Below are 20,841 nucleotides of genomic sequence, written 5' to 3'. Positions count from 1 at the left end.
TTTGATCAAGTGCCGCCTTCAACTCGTACACGTGGATTGGTTCGCTGCACAGTGCTTGTATTTGTGCAGTCACCCAGTCCGCGTGGTGGCAGGAGAATGGGATTGATCGGGCGACTGCCTCTGGAGGTGGTGCATGCAGGGCTGGCCGCGAACTGGTCCGCCAGAAGCTCGGCCAGGTTGCCCGCGCTGATGCCCATGTGGACCGCCACGGACAGTACCTGGCGATGTGCACGGGCACTGAGGCAGACACAAGCGGATCACAGAGCATGATCGAACGCATGGAGTTTTTTCCTTCCTCCATGATCGAACGAGACCGCATAGTTTCGGTTTCGTTTTCTGCGCCCGCGATTGCACGACATGGGAACAAGCAGCCGAAACGGAAAACGGAAGTAAAACAAAGACACGCAGACATTCGGTTTGTAGGTTTTATTATTTATATTAACTTTTTATTTGTGTGTTGAATTCATGATCAAAGAAATAACTGCTGTTGCCTTGATTAATTCTCAAAGTCAAGTGCCACTGTGAGTTACGTCACAGCAAGGCAAACGACGTAGCGCACTTGCACTACAGCTACAGTGTACTAGAAGAGTTGTACTTGCACGATTGCCCAATAGGTGACCCGTAAAAGAGCGAGGGATTCTGTGATGCGCCGTCTGCTTGCTGTTTTCGGTTCGAGGAAGCGCAGCCGCCGCCAGCGCTTCACCATTGAAGCCTATTGATGCGCTTGCAGTCCGGCTTTGTCACACTCGAAGATTACCCGGTTGCAGGCGCCTAGCAAAACCATGGTCGGCTGATCAGCAGTTGGCTGCTCAAATTCAAGTGTTAAAGGTAAACTCATGTAACTACTGCCTTGCAGCATCCCTTGCTGAGTCAGCTGTGCACAAGCATCAGAGGCATGGCTGCCACTTTCAAAACTGAACCATCAGTGAACAAAAAGAAAATGAACGTGCAGTGCACGCCACTTATCAGGCGGCAATGAGCTGTGTAATGGCCGACACGGAATGATTCCCCAAGATATTTCTTTCTCTAACATTGACTTAAGCAATTTCAGTACTCGCATGCACATATAGAAGGTATTATGAAACATGGTTTTACGGCGCAAATTTAAACGGGACACAGCGAGATACATACATAATACCTGTAACCAAATAGCCCACCTTAGTTCCTTCAACACAGATAGAAGTAATGCGCAGCAGTAATATGTCGGCGATACGGCTATTTTCCCATCTTGTTGACAAAAAAAGCGAAAACTTCTAACTACGTACCACTTGAAATGAACCTCGAGTTTCGACCAAGAAATGCCGTTGACAGCGCGCAGCTTCAAACATTTCCAGCACTTCATTTTCTATACGCTAGCTGCGCCGTTACTGGCGATACCAGGCTGCTATAGCCATCGCCACAACACCCGATTTTCTAAGTAATGTTTCTATACGCTTGATAAATTATCGGATGAAGATTGCTTTTTCATATGTCTGACTGACCCGCAGGCAGAGCCGTTAGTGACGTAGCGTCCAAGCAGCGGCAAATGTCATAGAGCTAAACCTGGCAAAAACAAAAAATGCTGCCGAAACGAAAACCAGAGTTCGTTTATGAATAAAAGTATATCCTTGCCTTACTTGGCTCGTCATCGTCGCGCCCAGAGTGAACTGAAACCTAGAAATCAGCTGCATGGATGGCACGACATTGCTGGTCGACAAAGCGGACGGAAAGCTTCGTACGAGTGACAGTTGAAACCGCGTAGAAAAACACGTGCGTCGGACATGCCACCGCGTCGTCCGTCGAACCGGAAGCTGCTAGCAGACGGTGTACCCCACAATTCCTTGCAATTGCTCGTTTTACGGGCGGCCGTGCGGCGCCCGCAAGAAGGGCACAGGGCGTTTGGTTTGAAATTTCAGAAAGAAGCCCGCGAATACACGCAAAATTGCCGCGCGACCTTCCGCTCGAGGCACCTTGCGTGTATTCGCGGGCTTCTTTCACGCTCCGAAAAACGCTTTTATGTAGCACGTGTAGAGCAACAGAAAGCTGTATCGGGAGTTTTTCATGTTGCTCTACAATTTTTTCATTGACACTTTTCATCTAAATTATAATATTTGAGAAGTTGATTCATTAATTATGAATAATGATGTAATTAGGCGGAATACAAAAAAATAATCTGTCAAAACAGCATTATCTTAGTTCTGTCCCGCTGCCACGCTTTAAGTGCCTCATCGTCATCAGGCACCGCAAAAAAGGATGTTTTTTTTTTCTCCCTGCTATTATAGCAGAAACAAACATAGCATGTTGTGCAGCCGGGCGCAAAACATTGCGTCTGTCGTTTCATGCTACTTGCCATTGCTGACGGCATGGCAACGTGCAAAAATATTGTCACCACAAGGAGGCACAACTGCACAGCGTGAATGCGAGCAGAAACGAGCGTGGATCATAAGAACCGAGCAGAACCATGCCAACCAAGCGCACTCGCTAGCTCCGGCAGTAGCCAAACTACGGTGGCTACCGTATCCATGGAGGTAAAAAATACTTGGAGGTAAAAAAGTTTTGCCAAAGTTTTTTTCCTTCCTCCATGACCGTATCTAAGCGTCGACGCGCGCGCCACCACTCGGCAGCATGATTCGCTGCATCACGCGCCGCGCTCCTTGGTTCTTTATTCTATGCCGCGCTCTTCGAAGGCTGCGTTGCTCCCGGGCACCTCCCCTTCTGGCCCAAGGAGGTTTAAACCTCCTTGTTCTGGCCACCATACCCGCGGTCACGAAACCAGACGAGGTTCGTAAAGAAAAGCGCAAATTCGCCTTCGTTTATGGGTATGCGAGCTGCTGCCGCAAAAGCGCAAACATAAACTTGTATCGTCGCCTGCCGGCAGCTGCGTTTCAGAGATGGCTGCCGCATATTTCAGAGGTGCGGGTAGAGTGTAGTGCGGGCAACACGCGGTAACCCTCCCTGACCAGCTGATTTTTGTAACTGCCGGCTGGCGGCGACACCAGTTTATGCTTGCGCTGTCGCGGTAGAAGCTCACATCCCAATAAACGAAGGCAAATTGGCACATTTTTCTTAAAAAACAGGCAATTAACTGCGCCATTTGTTGCACTGAACGACGTACACTCCAAAATGCGATCTTTCTGCAAAAGTTTAACAAGAACAGTGCAGAAGTAAACTCAAAATCTTTTTTCGAACACGTTAAGCGAGATCTGCATGTCCGTGTACATGCATCAGTAGGACACGAGGACACTTGCACAAAATCCATACTGTTGGCTGTGAAGAAAATTTACGGAATCAAACATGCATTAAGGGAATAATATTATACGTTTAGGCGATTTGATCTTGCTCGAAATCGACTGACTGACCATATTATCAGGACAGAGAGGTCTCGAGCTGCAAGCAGCTTTTGAAGCTTGCCTTCTGTTTTGTCAATATACTGCATTCAACTTTGCTTTATGGTTCTTGGAGCATATGTCGTTAAATTTACTGAAACTTCTCTGGCTGCCTTGTAAAGTGGTTCTGAATTTCTCTGCTACTATAATGAAATATGCATTAGAGATCCTGGCTTTCTTCCTTTGAATAGAATGCCACTAGAGATGACTTATGGGACTACTTCATTGCAATAGTCATGGAATCTTTTAAAAATTGCATGCGCAAGTGCTACAAGGTTTTAAAAATGTATACGAGTGTAGATAAAGACAGAGACAACGAAAATGCTCAAAGTGTGCAAGCCCCAGTAAAGAGATAATCATTTAGCAGTTGAGCCACCACTTGAATTGCCGCATAAAAGAATGTAACGATAGGTTTTTATAATGCAAATCCACGCAGTTTCTTAACCCTTAACTTGCAACTTCTTTCGCAAGTGTGCAAAATTCGATTTTCATAAAAGATGTCATTATATGCCTAAAATTACCAATGCTATTTTTTGACTACTTATTGGAGCCATTGAAATCAATCAGCAAGGTGTCCTTGACCTCCTATCTAACATAGACATGGTCTTGAGAGCATTCCAAATGTTTTTGTGTTGATATGTGGAATGAAATTTTGAATATCTAACTAAAAAATTTCAGTCACCTGTTGATAGTGATTGCTTTCCATGAACATGGAAATGCTAAAGTTATACCTGTACACAAAAGTGTCAGCACTGCCGACATTGCAAATCATAGACTGATTTCCATAACATGCATGTGTTCTAAGCTTTCAGAGCACATCATATACAAACAGTCAGTTGCTTACCTGGACGTACATTACTTGAATTCCCTCAACAGCATAGTTTTCAAAAAAAGTTTTCCAAAACAAACTTACTCGTCAAACATATTGATGACGTGTCTCAGTCAATAAACGCTTCAGGCTCATACAGATATAGTTTTCCTTGACATTGCAAAAGCATTCGACAAAGTGCCTCATCCAAAGTTAATTATAAAAAATTTATTCTATCTTTTAAAACACCGCAATGATCACATGCTGGTTTTCTTATGTTTATTGTAGAGAGAAATACATTGAATTTGCAGAGTACAAATCAAACCCTTCTGGTGTTGTCTCCGGTGTTCTGCAACGAAGTGTGTTAGACCGAGTGCTATTCTCGAAATTTATAAATGACTCACCGAATGATATCAGTGTTCCTGTGAGACTTTGTGCCTATCATTGTGCGGTATATAATAGACTCTGAAGTTTGAATAATCAAGCCAAATTACACTCTAATGTGCATAAAATCTGTCTATGTCCACATACATAAAAAGGGAAAGTTTAGAATATCCTTACAATATAAACAGTATAAGCATTAGCAAAGTCGGTAAACACAAGTACTTTGGAATAATGCTGACCTTAGATTGAATCAACATACTGATCTTGTATGTGGCAAGGCTATAATAAAGCTCTCTGGGCCCTAAGATGGAACATAAACAGGCCAATTAATGAAAAATCCCCGTATATACTGAATATTTAGTAACTCCTAATATGGCATATACTAAGATTGCGTGGAATCTGTATACTAAATCAAACCAACAAAAACTGAATGGAATCCCGAAGTTAATGTCGAAGTTTAGATTTAACAAGCATCACAACTGCCACTAAACACTGCAAGCTTGCTGACCTGCTCCTGCTAGATTTATGGAGTGGATACAAGCAACTGATATATCTATAGTACTTCAATTGGCACTTGCTTGTTGACAAATGCAAGTATATTTCAAAATTCCAAAAAATATCTAGATACTGCCATAGTCATTAAATTCAACCATCTCAAATCCACAACGGCTTTTCTGGTATTGTTTCATTCCTAGATGCATTAAAGGGGCACTGAACACTTTTCTAACAGAATAAGAAAATTTTTGCGATCTGTAGACAATGCTGCCACGAACACACAAGCCAATTATTTCACTGCATGAAGCAGGGAGCTCACAATCTCACATAAAAGTTTGCGCTCTTTCTCTCTCTCTCTTGTAGCTTTCAAGACCCCTCTATTTTGTTGCCGTAGACCATGTGACAGTCCGTAGAAGCCAGCCAGTGAGCAACTGTTTGTGACTATGAGTTACTCCCAAGCGAAAGCACGTGAACACATTCACATCCCTTCAATCTGCTTACTCCTCCAACTTTGATTATCGACAGTACAAAAAATTGGCCCAAAAGAACTGAACCACTCATTGACCAAAACATTTATTTCTACACACACACTTTTTTCAGAATGCACAAGAATGGGAGAAAAAAAAAAAAAAAAGTTCACACTGTACAGAGCAGTTTCTTTCTTGGTGTATGATTTTTCAAGCCAATCCAGTCTTCTATCACGAGAATGAACGAAGCTGTGTTCCCAGCATCCCATTATCTTGAAGAAGACAAAGATGTTCCTGCTGAAATCATCCTGTAAACATTCAGAAAAATAAAAAGCCCACATACTAATTATTAGTGGATAACAGAAAATCTCTAAAATTGCAAATGTTGATCAAGGGCACATTAAGTTAATTTCATTTCCCAGTGCTCTCACCAATATGGTGTAATGATAATTTTATAATTACTGTTTTTACCTCACATGGTTCAAAGGGTATTGTGCCACACAAGATATTGTGTCACTACAAAGTACAAACAACTGCAAAAAATACCTCAGCTTACATTCATTCACAAATTAAGGCATTAAGTGAGGAGAAAGTGCCATTAACTTTATTGTGAAGTATAAGTAATGGACCCATGCCATGCAGAGCAAGCCACACGAAGGTGATTTTGGCACTTCTTGTTTAACAGGGAACAGACAGCATGTTGAGTTTATTGCCTACACATTCCTTGCATAGTACAAACAATTCAACAATGCTTCTTACCATGCTACTACAAAAATGTAACACAGTGATTGAAATTAAATGAATCAAAAGCAAAGAATATAATTAAATCTATGATAAAGGCTGAATATTTAGCACCTGTTCACACGCCTCAATAATTGGATGGCATTTCAGCACAGCATCTTCAGGCTGCATTTTAAGGCTGTTTTTACAATAATTTGAAACAGGTGCATTCACATGGTAAGACATAATCTGATTAGTTAAGGCAAAAGCCTTTTTACAAGATCTTAGTCCTCAAAACTTGGAGCCCCTTTCCAAAGCAAGTTATCTAAGCTATATTATGGAGCAAATGCTTTTCAAAATTGATGAAAATGCCCATAGCTTCTCTATCTACACTATTGCATAAAGCTACTGAGATGAAGAACTGTCCATAAACTATCACATTGTATTACACTTACCATCAAGACAAGCAAATATGAGATATGACAGACGAAGTATGATGAATTTAAAATGTCACTTGAGAGAATCCCAGGAGGCTCTAGAAGAACAAAGGAAAAAAAAGAAAGGAAACGTGTGAACAGTTTGAATTTTGCTCGACTGCTTCTCACATATCAAGTCCCAGCATACAGCTATTGACAATGGAAATGTGAAACAGAGTAATTAAATTTATTTTGTGAAATAAGCAGTCAAGTACTGCCCCAATATTTAAGAAGTTTCATCCTAATAGTGCAACGTAAAAACTTAACAAAATCACCAGCCCTGCCACACATAACCCAGGGCTTCCAAGCCTACAGACAGACAGGTTGCTCAGTAGTCAATCAGCATCTACTAAGACGTTCATTTCCTAATGCATTACTGCTGCTCAAAACAAACAAGGAGGGAAGAAAAAAAAAAAAAAAAACACATCAATAATAGAAAGGCTTCTGCAGTTCTTTGAAATTGTTCAAGTAACAATGCATCATGAGGAAATTGGCTTGCCACATGTTTGACGCCACAGAATAATGTAAATATTCGCGGGACTGTACGGCAAATTATTCAGTTTTTGAAATTAACAAAGAGTCAAATTAAAACGGTCGTTCAACACTTTTTAAACATAGTAAATAAACCTGGTCAATCAGTAACTATAATTACTGCTAATTAGTTCAAAAGAGAAGTGGTAGAAGACCAATATACATTGTCTAACAAAGAAGTTCTAGGACTGTGGATGGCATGAGAAAAGCAGAACGTGTTGACATGACCTTCCACAATAGAGTGGTTCTCCTCATCTACAAAGTGTTTGCTTTTATTGCCCTGACAGATGAAGATTATATTTTTTGAAACCATTCACTGGTATAACATTCCGAGTTGCGTGGTCACTACTTCCTTGAAATTCTGAAAGCTATTGAAATAACAAGACCATTTATTAGGATGACAAAATGGAAGCGGTGTCACATATACCAAAACATAAAAGGAGAGCCACAGGACACGTTATTAAGCTTCATTAGAAAACTTTCACCATTTATATGCACCACCGTGCTGCCCATTCAAGCCTTTGCACACACAGCCAACAACAGTTCGAAAATTTTACAAAGGCGGATGAAACTGCTGTGGGTTGAAGGGTTGGCACTGTAGTGCATATACCGTACTTATTCGATTGTAACGTGAGTTCTTTTCATAATTTTCGTTGCCTGAACTCGACCCTCATGCTACATTCGAATAACGGCATCATTGACCATTTTAAAACAAATAATCTAAATCTTGCGATTTTTAGCGTTACTTGGGCAACCTGTAACTTTACGTCTCGATCCAATCCATAGACAAGTCGACCGAAGTCGGAACTTGTTTTTGGTTAGAATCGATGCTGTTTTCGCTGTGCTTGTGACTGGTTACGATGCTGCTATACCCTACGGCCTTTTGCGGTTCAACTATGTTCATTCGCTATGCTATGGTGACGCAGCACATTCGGTATGACGGTCGCTTCGAGAGACGAGCAATTTCAATGGCCGTGGAGCTGGGAAAGTCCGCCACGGCTTAGTGTATCGACGTCAAGGAGTCGACGATTTGCGGATGGCCAGCGGCAGGCCCACTTTAAATGCGAGGCCAGTCGGGAAGGTTCTGTGCAACATGAAGAAGTGGCCTGGTACTGACCCCGAATGAAGTGATTGTGGGGTCTTTTAAGAAGTACTCAAATCTCAAACAAGCTCGACGGCACGGAAGATGACAATTCTTGGGCGATCACTTTTGGAGATAGTTTCGCTTTCGCGAGACTCGGCTCGTCCCGGCACCCTCGAAGTATACTGCCAACAGCTCTCTTGGCGCTGATTGCGAGCTTAGGACAGCACCAGAAACACTTGTCGGGGACGCTTTCTGTGCCGAGTTACGCGAAATTTCCCAAAAGTGATCGCCCGAGAAGACCGTCCAAGGAAAGCTCAGTCTCCTCTTCAGACGACTATGATGAGGGAACAGATCATTTCCAAATTGCAATTCCCTGAATAAAGGTACTAGTATTTCCTTATCCAGATAAGTTCATCTCGCGTTACATTAGTGGTTTTATTTTGTTTATTTCGCGTGACTGGAAAGTCGCCCCTCGTGTTACAATCGCGATCGCGTTACATTCGAGTAAATACGGTAAGTCGAGAATTTCCTAATAAAGCTCAGTTGGTGGTCAGCGCGTGTCTTTCATTTCTTCTTTTACGTCCTTATCTTAGGTGGCACATCGAGGCATAGAGCTTTTTTATTTAGCAAAATTAAATGATACAACAATAGCAATGCTAAGGACATTTTTGCTCTTGTCACAGCCACAATCTCTAAGGAAATCTGAATAATGCCCTTTGTGCTTTGTTGACTGTCACAATTTACATGTAAAGTGGTTTGGGTTTCAAGATAATGAAAGAAAAGGCAGGAAGTATTTTGAGTGCAATTGTAGGCTCCCTGCTGTGTGTACAGGAATTATATCTAGCGCAGATGTTTACAACAGCATTGTCTAGAGACCAGGCAGGCTTATTTACCACAATAAAAGTGTTGCAGGGCCCCTTCAAAGGACACTAAAGTAGATTTCAATTTTGGACATACTATTGCACAGGTCACTACTGCAACATTCTAGTGCAATTCCAGAGCTCAAATTTATTTATAAAATGCAAAAGTACAGCAGATATATTGTGTTCATGCTGTCTACATTGGCTTTATAAGGGGTGTTTTAATTTATTGTTAACAGAATTTTTTTAATAAACCACGACATGTATTACAATTCTACTTCTCGAGCTAGATTACTCTCACAGGCAGACATTTTGTGCATGAGAAATCAAAATGAATATTTGACTAATTAAAATTGTTTTGCTAATTCAATAAAATTTTAATCTAATTACTTTATGGCACATATTGCAATTTACTAACTGTAGCCGGTAACTTCTAAAGTCATATCCACTTGGAATGAATTCTCAGGATGACAGCAGTTTCGAGATATGTGTTCCCAAAGTTTGCGACAAAATGCATTGATGTTCCAGCAATTTCTAAGCTTCAATGCATAAAAGGGCATTTTGTTAAAAAATGTAAGTGGAACAACAGTGCATTTTTACTCTATATTTGGCTGTGCTTATCTCAAAACTGGTTCTAGTTTCAAAATTTGTCATGTGCCTTGTGAGATCACTGGCTTCAATTCGTCTATTATAGCATGTGCACTAAAGTAATTAGTTAAAAAAAGTTTATTAGTAAAATTTAGTAGTAAATTAGTAAAATTAGTGAATTACGGTAATAATTTCCAGTGTAAGTAATGTCCACCTTTTCAAATAATGGAGCTCAATAAACAAATCTGTTCTACATGCCACAGATGATTTTTAAAAATTATGGTCACGTTAAAACATAATGCCTGGTTTATAACAAGTTCATAACAAGCATGCGATTGGTCGATACTTTGACATTTTTACTGACAGTGCTAAAATTCACAACTACATTTATTTTCATTTTTATGTATGCAAAGTGTACTTGTGTAAATATGTGAAAACACAATGCTTAAAAAATGCAAGAATCAATTATGGCATCGGTCACTTTAGAGTGAAGTATTCATATTTTTTCGAATATTTAATATGAATATTCAAAACAAATAAAATTTTTGCTGGCCCTATGGGAGCACACAATTCTTCACACTTGTTTCTCCCTAAGCTATGGATGGATACTGGATTTTGTGCCTCTAAGGCAAACTCAGCCACCGGACAACTAAGCCTTGCAGAAAAGTGAGCTTTTCGGCAACAAAAAGCAGATGTGTGGACAGCGAAGGCACAACAGCGCACAAAAAAAAAAAAAAAAAAAGAAAAAAAGAAAAAAGAAAAGAAAGGGGGGTGGGGGGGGTGATCGCACAAAGGAGTCAAGGAGTCAAGCAGTAAGGATGCTTCTCTAGGAGTATAGGCAAATGGGCTGATCAACCACAGCGATGCCCATCCACACGAATTCACTATTCAACATGCCAGCTGCCCACTGCACACCCATCTGGCCCCTCAGCGCAGGACATTGTGTTGCTGTTATAAAATTTTAGCTTAGAGCAATGGGTGATCTGTTACCACGATATGTGCATGAACCAGACCCATAGTCAAGAGTTTGACAAAAGCTCATCTGGACAGGTAGCACATTTTACAAGAAGCAAAAAATTACGGTAACTGACCAAGTCAAAATTATTATTGACCTTTCAGAACCCACACGAGTTCCTTGGTTCACAATGCAGCGGACGTAGGGTTGTAGTCAGTTCATTTGTGTAGCACGTCATTGAAGAGAGCAAAGATAAACTTGGGGCATGGTATCATCTGTCCGGTTGATAGTGTAAGGTGTTGCCTGTATCAGTATCAATTTGAGCAGAAGCCACGTCACATTCTTCTCTTATGTGATAATTGATACACTGTCCCATTTAATGGCGTGATTGCACTTTTGACCATGTTCTGTGAGCGCGTTGGACACATGACGACCCTTTTCAATGTCATGTTTGCGCTCTTTAATTTGTCGAGCTAAATACAAGGTTTCACCAATGTAAAAGCAGTCACAGTTCTTGCAGGGTCGTCTGCTATGCAGTCCTTCATGTTCACTATCTTGTTGCGGAACTTGTTAGCTGGCACATGTGCAAAACAGAAGTCGTACTTAAAAAAAATCTGAAACAATGCTTCACTGATGCAAAGCATCTAAGGCAGGGGTCTCAAGCATGTTTGTTCCAGGGAACCCTGCTAAGCTCCATGTAGTGCCAAGAAACAGCCCCCCCTCCCCCCCCCCCTAATTAACCGAAGTAAAATGTCCTAATTAACCGACTGTCGAATTATCGAGGGTATCAAGAAAACAATAAACAAATGCTTAACTATGTCAACACGGTTTTATTTACTCAATGAATCAGCACATCCTGTTTATATTTAGCACAGGACCAGTGCGGAAGCTGAAATTCTCGTCATCTCATGACTGATTAGCGCTAGCAGCAGCGAAGGCCTCGCGCGCGTACATCTTAATTATTTTTTTTCGCTGGTCAGCTGCTTGCCAACAAATTGTCCGTCCATCGCGATGTAGCCGATGCTCTTAATCTTCGACAGCTTGGCACGGAGTCAAAGCAAAACTACTGCTTGCTGCAACCGCTGCGGACAAAACCGCGGCCGCTATCGATGCAATCATGGACGACGACCTTGCGTTTCAGAAGGCAGGCGGCCGACACACGCACCAAGTCAAAACGAAGCTACCATTCACTGCAAGAAGTGCGGACGAAACCGCGGTCGCTATCGATGCTACCATGGTTGGCGACTACGCAGTTCTGAAGGCACGCAGCCATGGCACGCAGCCGACGCACGCACCGAGTGAAAACGAAACAACTGGTTGCCGCAACCGCTGCGGATGAAACAGTGATGGTTATCGACGCGATCATGGATGGCAACTACGCACTTATGAAGGCACGTGGCATGCCACCAACGTGGTGTTACGCGCCGCGATAAACCCAAGAATAAAGTCTTTAAGGGCACAATTAGGCACCAAGCGCTCCGGCGTTGCTGTCAATCAAGTGCCGCGCATGATTGCCGCTGAGGACCATGGCGATGCGGACTGCGCCGCTTCATTTCGCTTGGACGCTAGTGCCGTTCTTGCTCTTCTGCGGCACGTACTTGCGATGCTTCGCACATTTTTAAAAATTCCTCCAACGTTTACGTCAGTACACACGCAATCGGAACCTACGCTATCTACAAATGGGAGAAATGCGCATGTTGGTAAATTACGGCCTTAGAGATTTAAGTGCGAAAGCTTACGCGCGCTGCCCGTTTTCGGAGATTGGGTGGCTACAAGCTGCTTACGAATTTATTGCGCAGTTCGCACGTTGCCGTTACGCGCTGTGATGTGCTTTTTGACACTCGGGCATGAGTAATGGAGGTTCTGTGGATCGAGTGCACCTCGTTTTCACCGTTTTTGCCACTTGGTGAGCGCGGGACCACGGAAAATTTATCAGTGGCTCGCGAAACCCCAAGCAGGGGCTTGCAGAACCCCAGGGTTCCGCGGAACCCACTTTGAGAACCCATGATCTAAGGGATGCCTGCGCAGCAGGGTAAATGTTTCCAGATAGTTCTTGGCGACCCAAACCATGACCCATTTCGAGCGAGATGGAAGATGCGTGATGAGCGTTTCCATGATGTATGTGCAGATTGCACTATGCTACAAGGTGCTATTCTAATGGCGAATTCCATTGGGAGAACAGGAGCAGAGCGCCGCGCAGTGCGGAGTCGGGCGACAGCGCAGTGAGAGCAAGCACACTCGACCCGCCACTAGAATACGGCGAACATTCGGAGAGTAGGTGGGAGGGGGACGTGTGAGGAGAAATGTACCATGTGACTAAAGCAATCGACGTCCCACCATTCTCTGCAGGAGAGCGGCAAAACACGCGTGATCGTCTTGTAATCTGTCGGGCGTAACCATTTCACTGTTTGCGGCCACGTACTACATACTTTTGTGCAGCGCCGACGCATCCCACAAAGTGTCCGCCTGCGAAGATCATCTGAAACTGCAACTTGAATCTGAAGTTGAGCTCCAGCAGCTTTCGCTGCTGTCACCGTCGAGCGTCTCAAGCACTTCAACAAGGCGACGACGCTTTGCTGCCGCTGTCCCCCGCGCATCCAACGAGAAGCAAGGCGGACTAGAAATGCCAGGATCTGTCGCTAAATCGCTGCGAAGCTCGCTCGTATCACCGACGTCAAAAACAGCGGTACCAAAACACCAACTACGCTTGGCTGCCGCCATTACCGCCGCGCGCGCCGGCTGAAGCAAAATAAAAAGAAATTAGGAGGATATGACGGTTTAAGTCACGTGACTTCCTCCGTACTCCGCTTTTCAAGCGAGAGCAGTCCGGACTGCTCCCGGCTGCTCTCGGCGCAGCGAAACTGCTCTTGTTCTACCACTGGATGACGGCTCTCCCACTCCTGTTCGACCACTGAAACACGCCGCTTCTGGAACGAGCACTTTCAGCGTGCTTTTGAGTGCTCCTGTTCTCCCAATGGAATTCGCCATAAGCCTATGAGTGCGGGTGCATTACACATCCATAGTTGGGGTTAAAATCATACTTTTTTTTTTCAATTAAATAAAGGTGCCCTCCTCCACTTCCACACTCTACATTGCGTTTTGCATTACATTTTTGCAAATGCAGTATTTTGACAATAGGGAGTCAGATGGATGTTTCACACTGAACGAAAACAATAGAAGGGGCTTGCAGCGCATGCTGTGCTTCAGGAGTCCTGCATGTATGCGATGCAAAATGCGAAAAAAAAAGAAGAGAGCGAGAGAGACACTATCAGTTCATTTTGGTTGGGTGCTAGCACAACTTAATCATCAATCATTTGCCATTACTTTTGCAGTGCTACCCGCACTCCTGTGTCTATCGTTAGACAGAAAATGCGCTGTGACAACTCCAACACGGCCAAACTTGTCTGAGTTAATGGGCATTAGATGCTGTATAGTAACATCAAAGGTTGGTGAGATTAAACAGACAGTGTGAATTACAGAGTGTCATATGAACAGGCTTTTACTGTAATGGTTCAGTAGTTTATCATTTACCTTTTGCAACATAATTAAAATGTTCCAACATGTTGAAGAAACTTGTTAATAAAAGCATTTGCAAACCATTAGTTGATATTTGAGTTGATATCCAAAGTTTAGTATATTCATATTCTAAAATCTTGATTTTCACACACTGCTACATGCAAGACAGGTAACAAGAACTAGGGGAGAGTGGCATGAAGGGATGCGCATAGTAGCTGCAACTTGTGTTTGGTATGGTTGAAGTTTGAAAGTGCCAGACTTCCTTCACATGCTATTGTATTTTGTCAACCTCCAGATTGGACACCTGAAGCCATGTTCCATTAGCTAAGCTAATGAAACAAGGCTCCACCAGCCTAACAGCACCATGTGGCTTCCACTAAGGAAACCCACCAATACCTCCCTCATTAGTCGTTATAACAGATCATTGAAAGTGTGAAAAGCACAAAGAGATCTTAAAATGAAGCTTTTATCGCTTCTTACTTTGACTTTGCTACTGCTGCTGCTGCTGCTGTGGCTGTCTTGTACGGCGCGTCGGGAGATGGTTCAGAGTGTGTATATAAAAGGCAGGAGCGAAGCAGAAAGGTGATGCGAGAAACTTGTTTGGACCTTTCCATCACGTCGCCACAATGCCCTCTAGAGCTCCCTGGGCATAGTCACAATAGCCTCCCCACTACTGTAATCAACCATGTCCCCCTCAAAGGCATTGCAGAAACTGCACTGCTTATTTTCTATTAACATGCAACAGTCCGGAGGGGAGGTAGATAGAATGGTAGAGAGGAAGAAGAGAATGGGTACAACCGACGAAGCCACGAAACGAGTGAATAAGAGCCTTAAAACTCTTCGCTTGCAGCTTGCATACATGGGGGGAGTGCGGGAGAGGGAAAAGGCAACGTAAGAAGGCAAAGAAACGCTACTGCTAGACATGGCAGCAGTTGCGGATAAACTGGATAAATTTATACCGTTGTCACACGTACACTTCTGATTGCGAGGCTGATCCGGATTGGATTTCTTGATTGTAATCAACAGTGGTCGCTGCTACACGGTCCAACGATATGGATCGAGTTATCGTCTGCTGATCGTTGGCAACTCTCAGAACTGCATAATGCCCAGGCTACAAGTTCAGTTTTGCAAAATATGGTTAAATTTGGATACTATTTCAATTGTACAGCTTACTTTGGCTTATAAAAAGGTTTTTAAACATTCTTTACAGAGCTGCCTTCACTTTTTGTTTTTAGCGTTTTCAGAATGCCAGGCTAGAGGGCTCAGACGTCAACCTGCGATCGCGATCAAGGGGTCTGATTGTGATTCTCGGATTGGGATCGCCCGGATCCGGGTCCCGCAAGATCGCGATAGCAAATGCCCGTGTTGCAACATTCGAATCCAGATCAAGCCCAATCCGGATCGGCCCCGATTGCGATCAGAAGTGTACATGTGACAGCGGTATATATAATTTAAGGTACGATACGGTACGTTTATACTATTTCTGAAAAATAAACCCTATGCAAGTTTGCTAAGCGAACAACTGATGTAGGGTGTGTGGACGCAAAGCTGTAGTAAAGCTTCTGTAGTGTCTAGATGACACTACAGAAGCAGTCGCTCATGAAATCAACGCTTCTGTACCCACCGCAGTAGTTTGTTGGCATAGGCGTTGCTCAAGATTGAGAATTCGATCCTACGTGTTTGTGTGTGTGCACGTCTGTGTGTGTGTATACACACACACATGCGTGTACACACCATACATCATGAACACAACCCACTTGTTAGGCCGCTCATCTATCGAACATACAGAATTGGCGGTGTAGGGCGGCATGATTGTTTGTATATACTTTTGCAGTGCTGCGAGTTGCCCACGTGTTTTATGAATAGGGAGGCGTCCACTCCCCAGCGCGTCCGGGCAGCAACCGTTTCTGTTTCTGAGGGGTCGGACGGCCCGCGTGGTGACAGGTGACGAGCCGCGGTGCGGTGCGGATGCGGAGAACGGATTCGGAGAACGCGGTCTTGCGCGCACGGGGTTGGCATTCCGCCAATGGTCATAATAGGTCAACGCGGACAAACCTCGAGTGGAACGGCTGTACGCAGTGTTGTGGCGCCGGCTTCTGAGTCCCCTGAGAGCTAGAGACGGCGCCGAGGTTTATGGCCTAGCATTGTTGACCATGGGTTGCGCGTACGAAGCGGGGGTCCACTCCCCTACGCGTCCGGGCGGCAACCACGTGTATCTTGTGTTGAGCGCTGAGAAAAGCCCGCGTGGTGTCAAGTGTCAGCTTGCAGTGCGCGCCGTAGAGGCGCAGTGCGCATGCGAGGATCGCGTTCGAAGAACGTCGTCTTGAAAACACCGGGTCCGAATGCCGCCAATGCTCATTATTTTCCCACGCGGAAAAACCTTGAGGGGGGGGACTGCGGTACGCAGTGTTGTGACACCAGCCCCCGAGCCCCCTGCTGGCTAGAAACGCCACCGAGGTTTGAGATGGCCGAGCAATAAATCGTGCGTGCCTGGCGTGTTGGCTGAGGCCGTCACTGACCACGTGGAAATAGCAGAGGGAAACGGAGTTGCGGAAAGAAGGAAAACAGGGTTGTTTTCCAACACATTTACTTTTAATTGTAAGCCCATCCCTTTGGGTTGTGGCTTAACAAACTTTCAGCTCTCATTGGCAACTGCTTCCGTGGGATGGGCCAACGGTCCTACCGCCCTTTTTCTTTGTCTATTTCACCTAGAACAATCGAGACGAGGTGCTTGTTCCTCAGTCTAGGCTGTAATCACTAAACCTGATTGATCAGTAAGACTCCGTACGATGCAACGCTAGTCTGGGCCGTAACCACTTAGTGGTAGAACAGTGAGACTCGGTTGGTCGTATGTAGTGACAGTTGTCCTAGGCTCTAACTTAAGAGAAGTCGAAGAGTAAGGCGCTGTTTACTTGTGTGTTTTGCATCAGTGTTGTTTTGCTAACTCTGCATTTGTCTGTGTAAATATTTTTGTTGCAATATATCCTCAAGTTTTCTTACCTCCAACCTGCCTCCTGCTTCATCAACGCCGATAATCACCTTGAAGAGACTTTCATCGACTTCAAAGACAAAGAACAAACTTAACTCCACTTGCTGCTCATTAACCCTTTGAGGGTTTTTGTCATACATGTATGGCCCTGCTGATCCGTCCTGCATGGTTATTGCTGTATATGTACGGCATCGATCTTATGTTTGATATTTGGATGTATTCGACACCACTGGTTAAGATGTGCTGCCATCTCTATGGAGTCGCACAAACTCATGTGAAATTGTGTTTCCACTCACCGGTGGCACAGAACTCGACTTGTTAACCTTCGAGCGCTTGCTAGCGTGGTTGCGTGCCTGTTGTCTCCTACCTTGAAAGAGTATGTGGAGGCAGTACTATCGTCTTTCACGAACGCCGCTATAGCTTCGATATAGCCCTGCACGGCGGAAGTTCAGAGATGCTAAGTTTTATTTTACTTTGCCTTCAGTTGCGGTTCACATATTCCTATATACTGGCGTGCGTGCTGTCGCGATTTCAGTATGGCTGCCTCTTCTTGCTGCAACTTCTCAAGCGTTTCTTCTTCTGAATCGAAGTACAAACGAATTATCAATTTGGAATTGACGGCTGACAGCTCGTTATTGGATGAGGAATTTCTGCCAAGCAGCTCAGACTCGGAGTGTGATGCACCCAGAACATCTTGCTAATATTAACTGCAATAAATTTTTGCTGTATTAGTAAGTTTTAGATCATTCCCTAGTACAGGAAACTGCAATTAAAAAAAAATTGACCACAGCAGGGGTGATCCTGCCCAAAGTCATTTTCTAGCAATTTTTGGAGCAAGTAAAATATCATTTTGGAACAGTTTGGAGCAGACAAAATTGCATTTTGGAGCTGCTTGGAGCAGACTAGATTTCATTTTGAAGCAGTTTGGAGCAGGCCAATGTGAATTTTTGTAAATTATGGAATATGGCAGCGCCCTTTGAAACCACAACGAAACGCAGAATAAACCAACACGAAGCACCTAGTACAAGCGCACTTTGTAACTATAGCGTACTAGAATATGAAAGAGTGGGTCGAGGGGAGACCCAGCACATGCTTTCCTGTAAAGCCGAAAACATCAGTGGCACTACGATCGCACTATATATTTCCCGCGCTGACGCTCAGTATAGCGTAAAATGTTCACAAATTAGGCAATCCAATCGACGCTGTAACAATTTCTGGGTCACCATATGTCACCGCAGACCTAAAGAGCCACAATCAAATCTGGGCTGGTACAATGTAAAACTATTCCAGTCTGCTTTTATTGCGATAGCAATTATATGGACACTCCAGGCGCATTTCTGCCGTCGGTGTCGCCGTGATGTTCTGTATAAAGTCCAGGGGCGATAACATTGTCGCTGCACGCTGCATGTGCGATTGAAAGCGTGCGAGGGTGAGCCAACGATGGCGGCTCAATCTCGCATGCGCAAGCGAGGAAAGCGGGGAGGAAGTGTGCCGTCTTCCGACCCGTGCAAGGCACCGGTGGAAGTAGAGGGAGGTGGGGGGGTTCCACTCCAGCGGCTGCTGCGTATGGCACGGCCGCAAGGGCCCCATCTTGAAAGCGATCTGCGATGGGGAGAGTGTGCGAGTGCTGATAGCTTCGAGTACGCTGTGTTTTCACCAATTCGCTTGTGCTGAAGCGAGAGGCAGCACGAAGGTCAATTTGCTTGCTGCTGCTGCTGCCGCGCTTCCTCACTCCAGCGTTTCAACAGCGGGTTTCTGCGGTCATCAAGTGACATGTGTTCATGTTTGCTAGTGCGCGCGTGACATTTTGTTAATTTAGTTAGTAAGCGAAAGTTTACAAGTTTATATTGCCGATAAAGCTACTGTCCTTACTTCGTAAAGCTGTCTACTAATTTGCTATCGCAATCGATGCATCACCCTTCGGACAAATTACTGCAACTTTTTATTCCGAATCCGCCATTAGCCCTTCGTGATAGTTGTCAAAATGGCTCAGGCCTTGCCCGTATGGGTTTAACAAGACCACCGACGATTACGATACTCTCTAATGCGAAATTTGAGCGTAGCTCTATACGTGTTTTCATTTCATGATATATTGAGGCATCGCAACAATCACTGCTCCTGACTGGCAGAGCTGCGACGCGCTGCGCTATATATAGACCGGCAACTGCAGCCTATGCAACTGTAACCTTTACCGGGAAACGCTTGTGGAGAACGCTATGCGTGAAGGCGATCTGCTTTCTGGCTTTGTTTTATTTCGCCCGCACGGCCGGTGCCACCACTGCGCAGACGTGAGCGCCATCTGGTGGTGCTTCAAGGTGGCTTCCTCCGCTTTCCTCGGTGCTCGTTCGCTCGGTTACGAAGGACAACGCCATGCCAACGATTGCTGCAGAAACGGGCGCCTAAGAGCTGCGCTCTAAAACAGATTGGAGTAGTTTTACGTTATACCGACCCTGCGGACAAGATGCCCGCTCGCTGAAACTGCTGCACCGCGCGCCTCCCTAATATCTAGTTCGCTCGCAGTGCCCTCAGCCTATTTTTTGTTGTTTTGCGCCTCGCCTCAGCTAGGGAGTGCCTCTCGGCCCACGTTCTAGAATGCTCTAAATACAGCCACCCTGGCCATTCTGACAGCAGCGACAACAGCCGGGAGTGGTCGTGCGCGCGCTAGCCACTTGCCGGAAGTGAGAAAATTTCCAGTGATATAAGCGCGAAAATGACGAGAAACTGTGCGGGAGGCGCCGTCTTGTGGTGTGTGCAATGTTCTTTTTCGGAGAACGAATCCGCTCGCTGTTCACGGCCACGGCCGGAGCATACATGCCGAAGCCGTTCTGGCGCAGTGTGGCGCAATTTCGGTCAATTTTCTGTATTTAACGCAGTTTGGCGCAGTTTGGCTCCTGCCACAGGGAAAAGTTTTTTGAAGGGGGGGGGGGGGGGGGGGTAACTTTCAAAGCATTAAAAAGGACCCAGAAACCAGCACTGTAAAAACTGTTTTCTTGTTAACACAAGCTCTGTAACATAACTCTTTGAATATAACTAATGAGCTCTGGGAATTTCCAATTTGTGCCTCAATTAACAGACCCTGAATTTCATCCAACTGGTTTGAGTATGGCTTGACATCATTGTTTCTCGAATTACTGCAACAAAACAGTCCGCTGGTGCCAAGCTGCCACTACTGGTCACTGACAATGGTATTTCATACGGATCCACAGCACAGCTCCGTGATGAGGACCTAACGTCAATCATACTGCATTTAAAATCAAGGTAATATGATGACAGGCCCCTTAGCATTAGAGCCAGAACACAAGCAGGTCTTATGCTTTAAACCCTTCAAAAGCAATCATCTTAAGCAAAAGATGGCTCCAAAGGTATGAATGTATTTAGACGTTAAGCCCCTTAAACATGTCAATAAATGCCCTACATAACAATAAAAAAACATTACATTAAGAAGCTATGTAGCACTTATAAGGTTTCCTTAAAATAAGTTATTTTTCTCATATGAACTCATCATTTGGTCCTGGCAACCGAACACATTATTCTATGGCATCTAATGCTCATTAATCTGAGGAACAAGATCCAGTGCCTGTCCTATTGCTTTTTTTCTTTTTA

At 44.3% G+C, this 20,841-nt stretch overlaps 1 protein-coding gene across 6 annotated transcripts in view; it reads right to left on the bottom strand.

Annotated features, from left to right (window-relative positions):
- Positions 1-5,609: 5,609 nt before the first annotated feature.
- LOC119436287 (protein virilizer homolog) overlaps positions 5,610-20,841 on the bottom strand; it is a 259,809-nt gene continuing 244,577 nt past the window's right edge. For all 6 annotated transcript variants that reach the window (XM_037703092.2, XM_049656719.1, XM_049656715.1 and 3 more), the window contains 2 exons: positions 6,695-6,774; positions 5,610-5,827 (listed from right to left, as the gene is read on the bottom strand). In XM_037703092.2, the coding sequence (XP_037559020.2) occupies positions 6,750-6,774 (25 nt within the window). In that variant the 3' untranslated portion in view covers positions 5,610-5,827; positions 6,695-6,749. The remainder of the gene's footprint in view (positions 5,828-6,694; positions 6,775-20,841) is intronic.

Source organism: Dermacentor silvarum, chromosome 1 (assembly GCF_013339745.2).
Source record: "Dermacentor silvarum isolate Dsil-2018 chromosome 1, BIME_Dsil_1.4, whole genome shotgun sequence".
In the NCBI taxonomy this organism is placed as follows: Eukaryota; Metazoa; Arthropoda; class Arachnida; order Ixodida; family Ixodidae; genus Dermacentor; species Dermacentor silvarum.
This window is presented reverse-complemented; position numbering and strand designations above follow the sequence as displayed.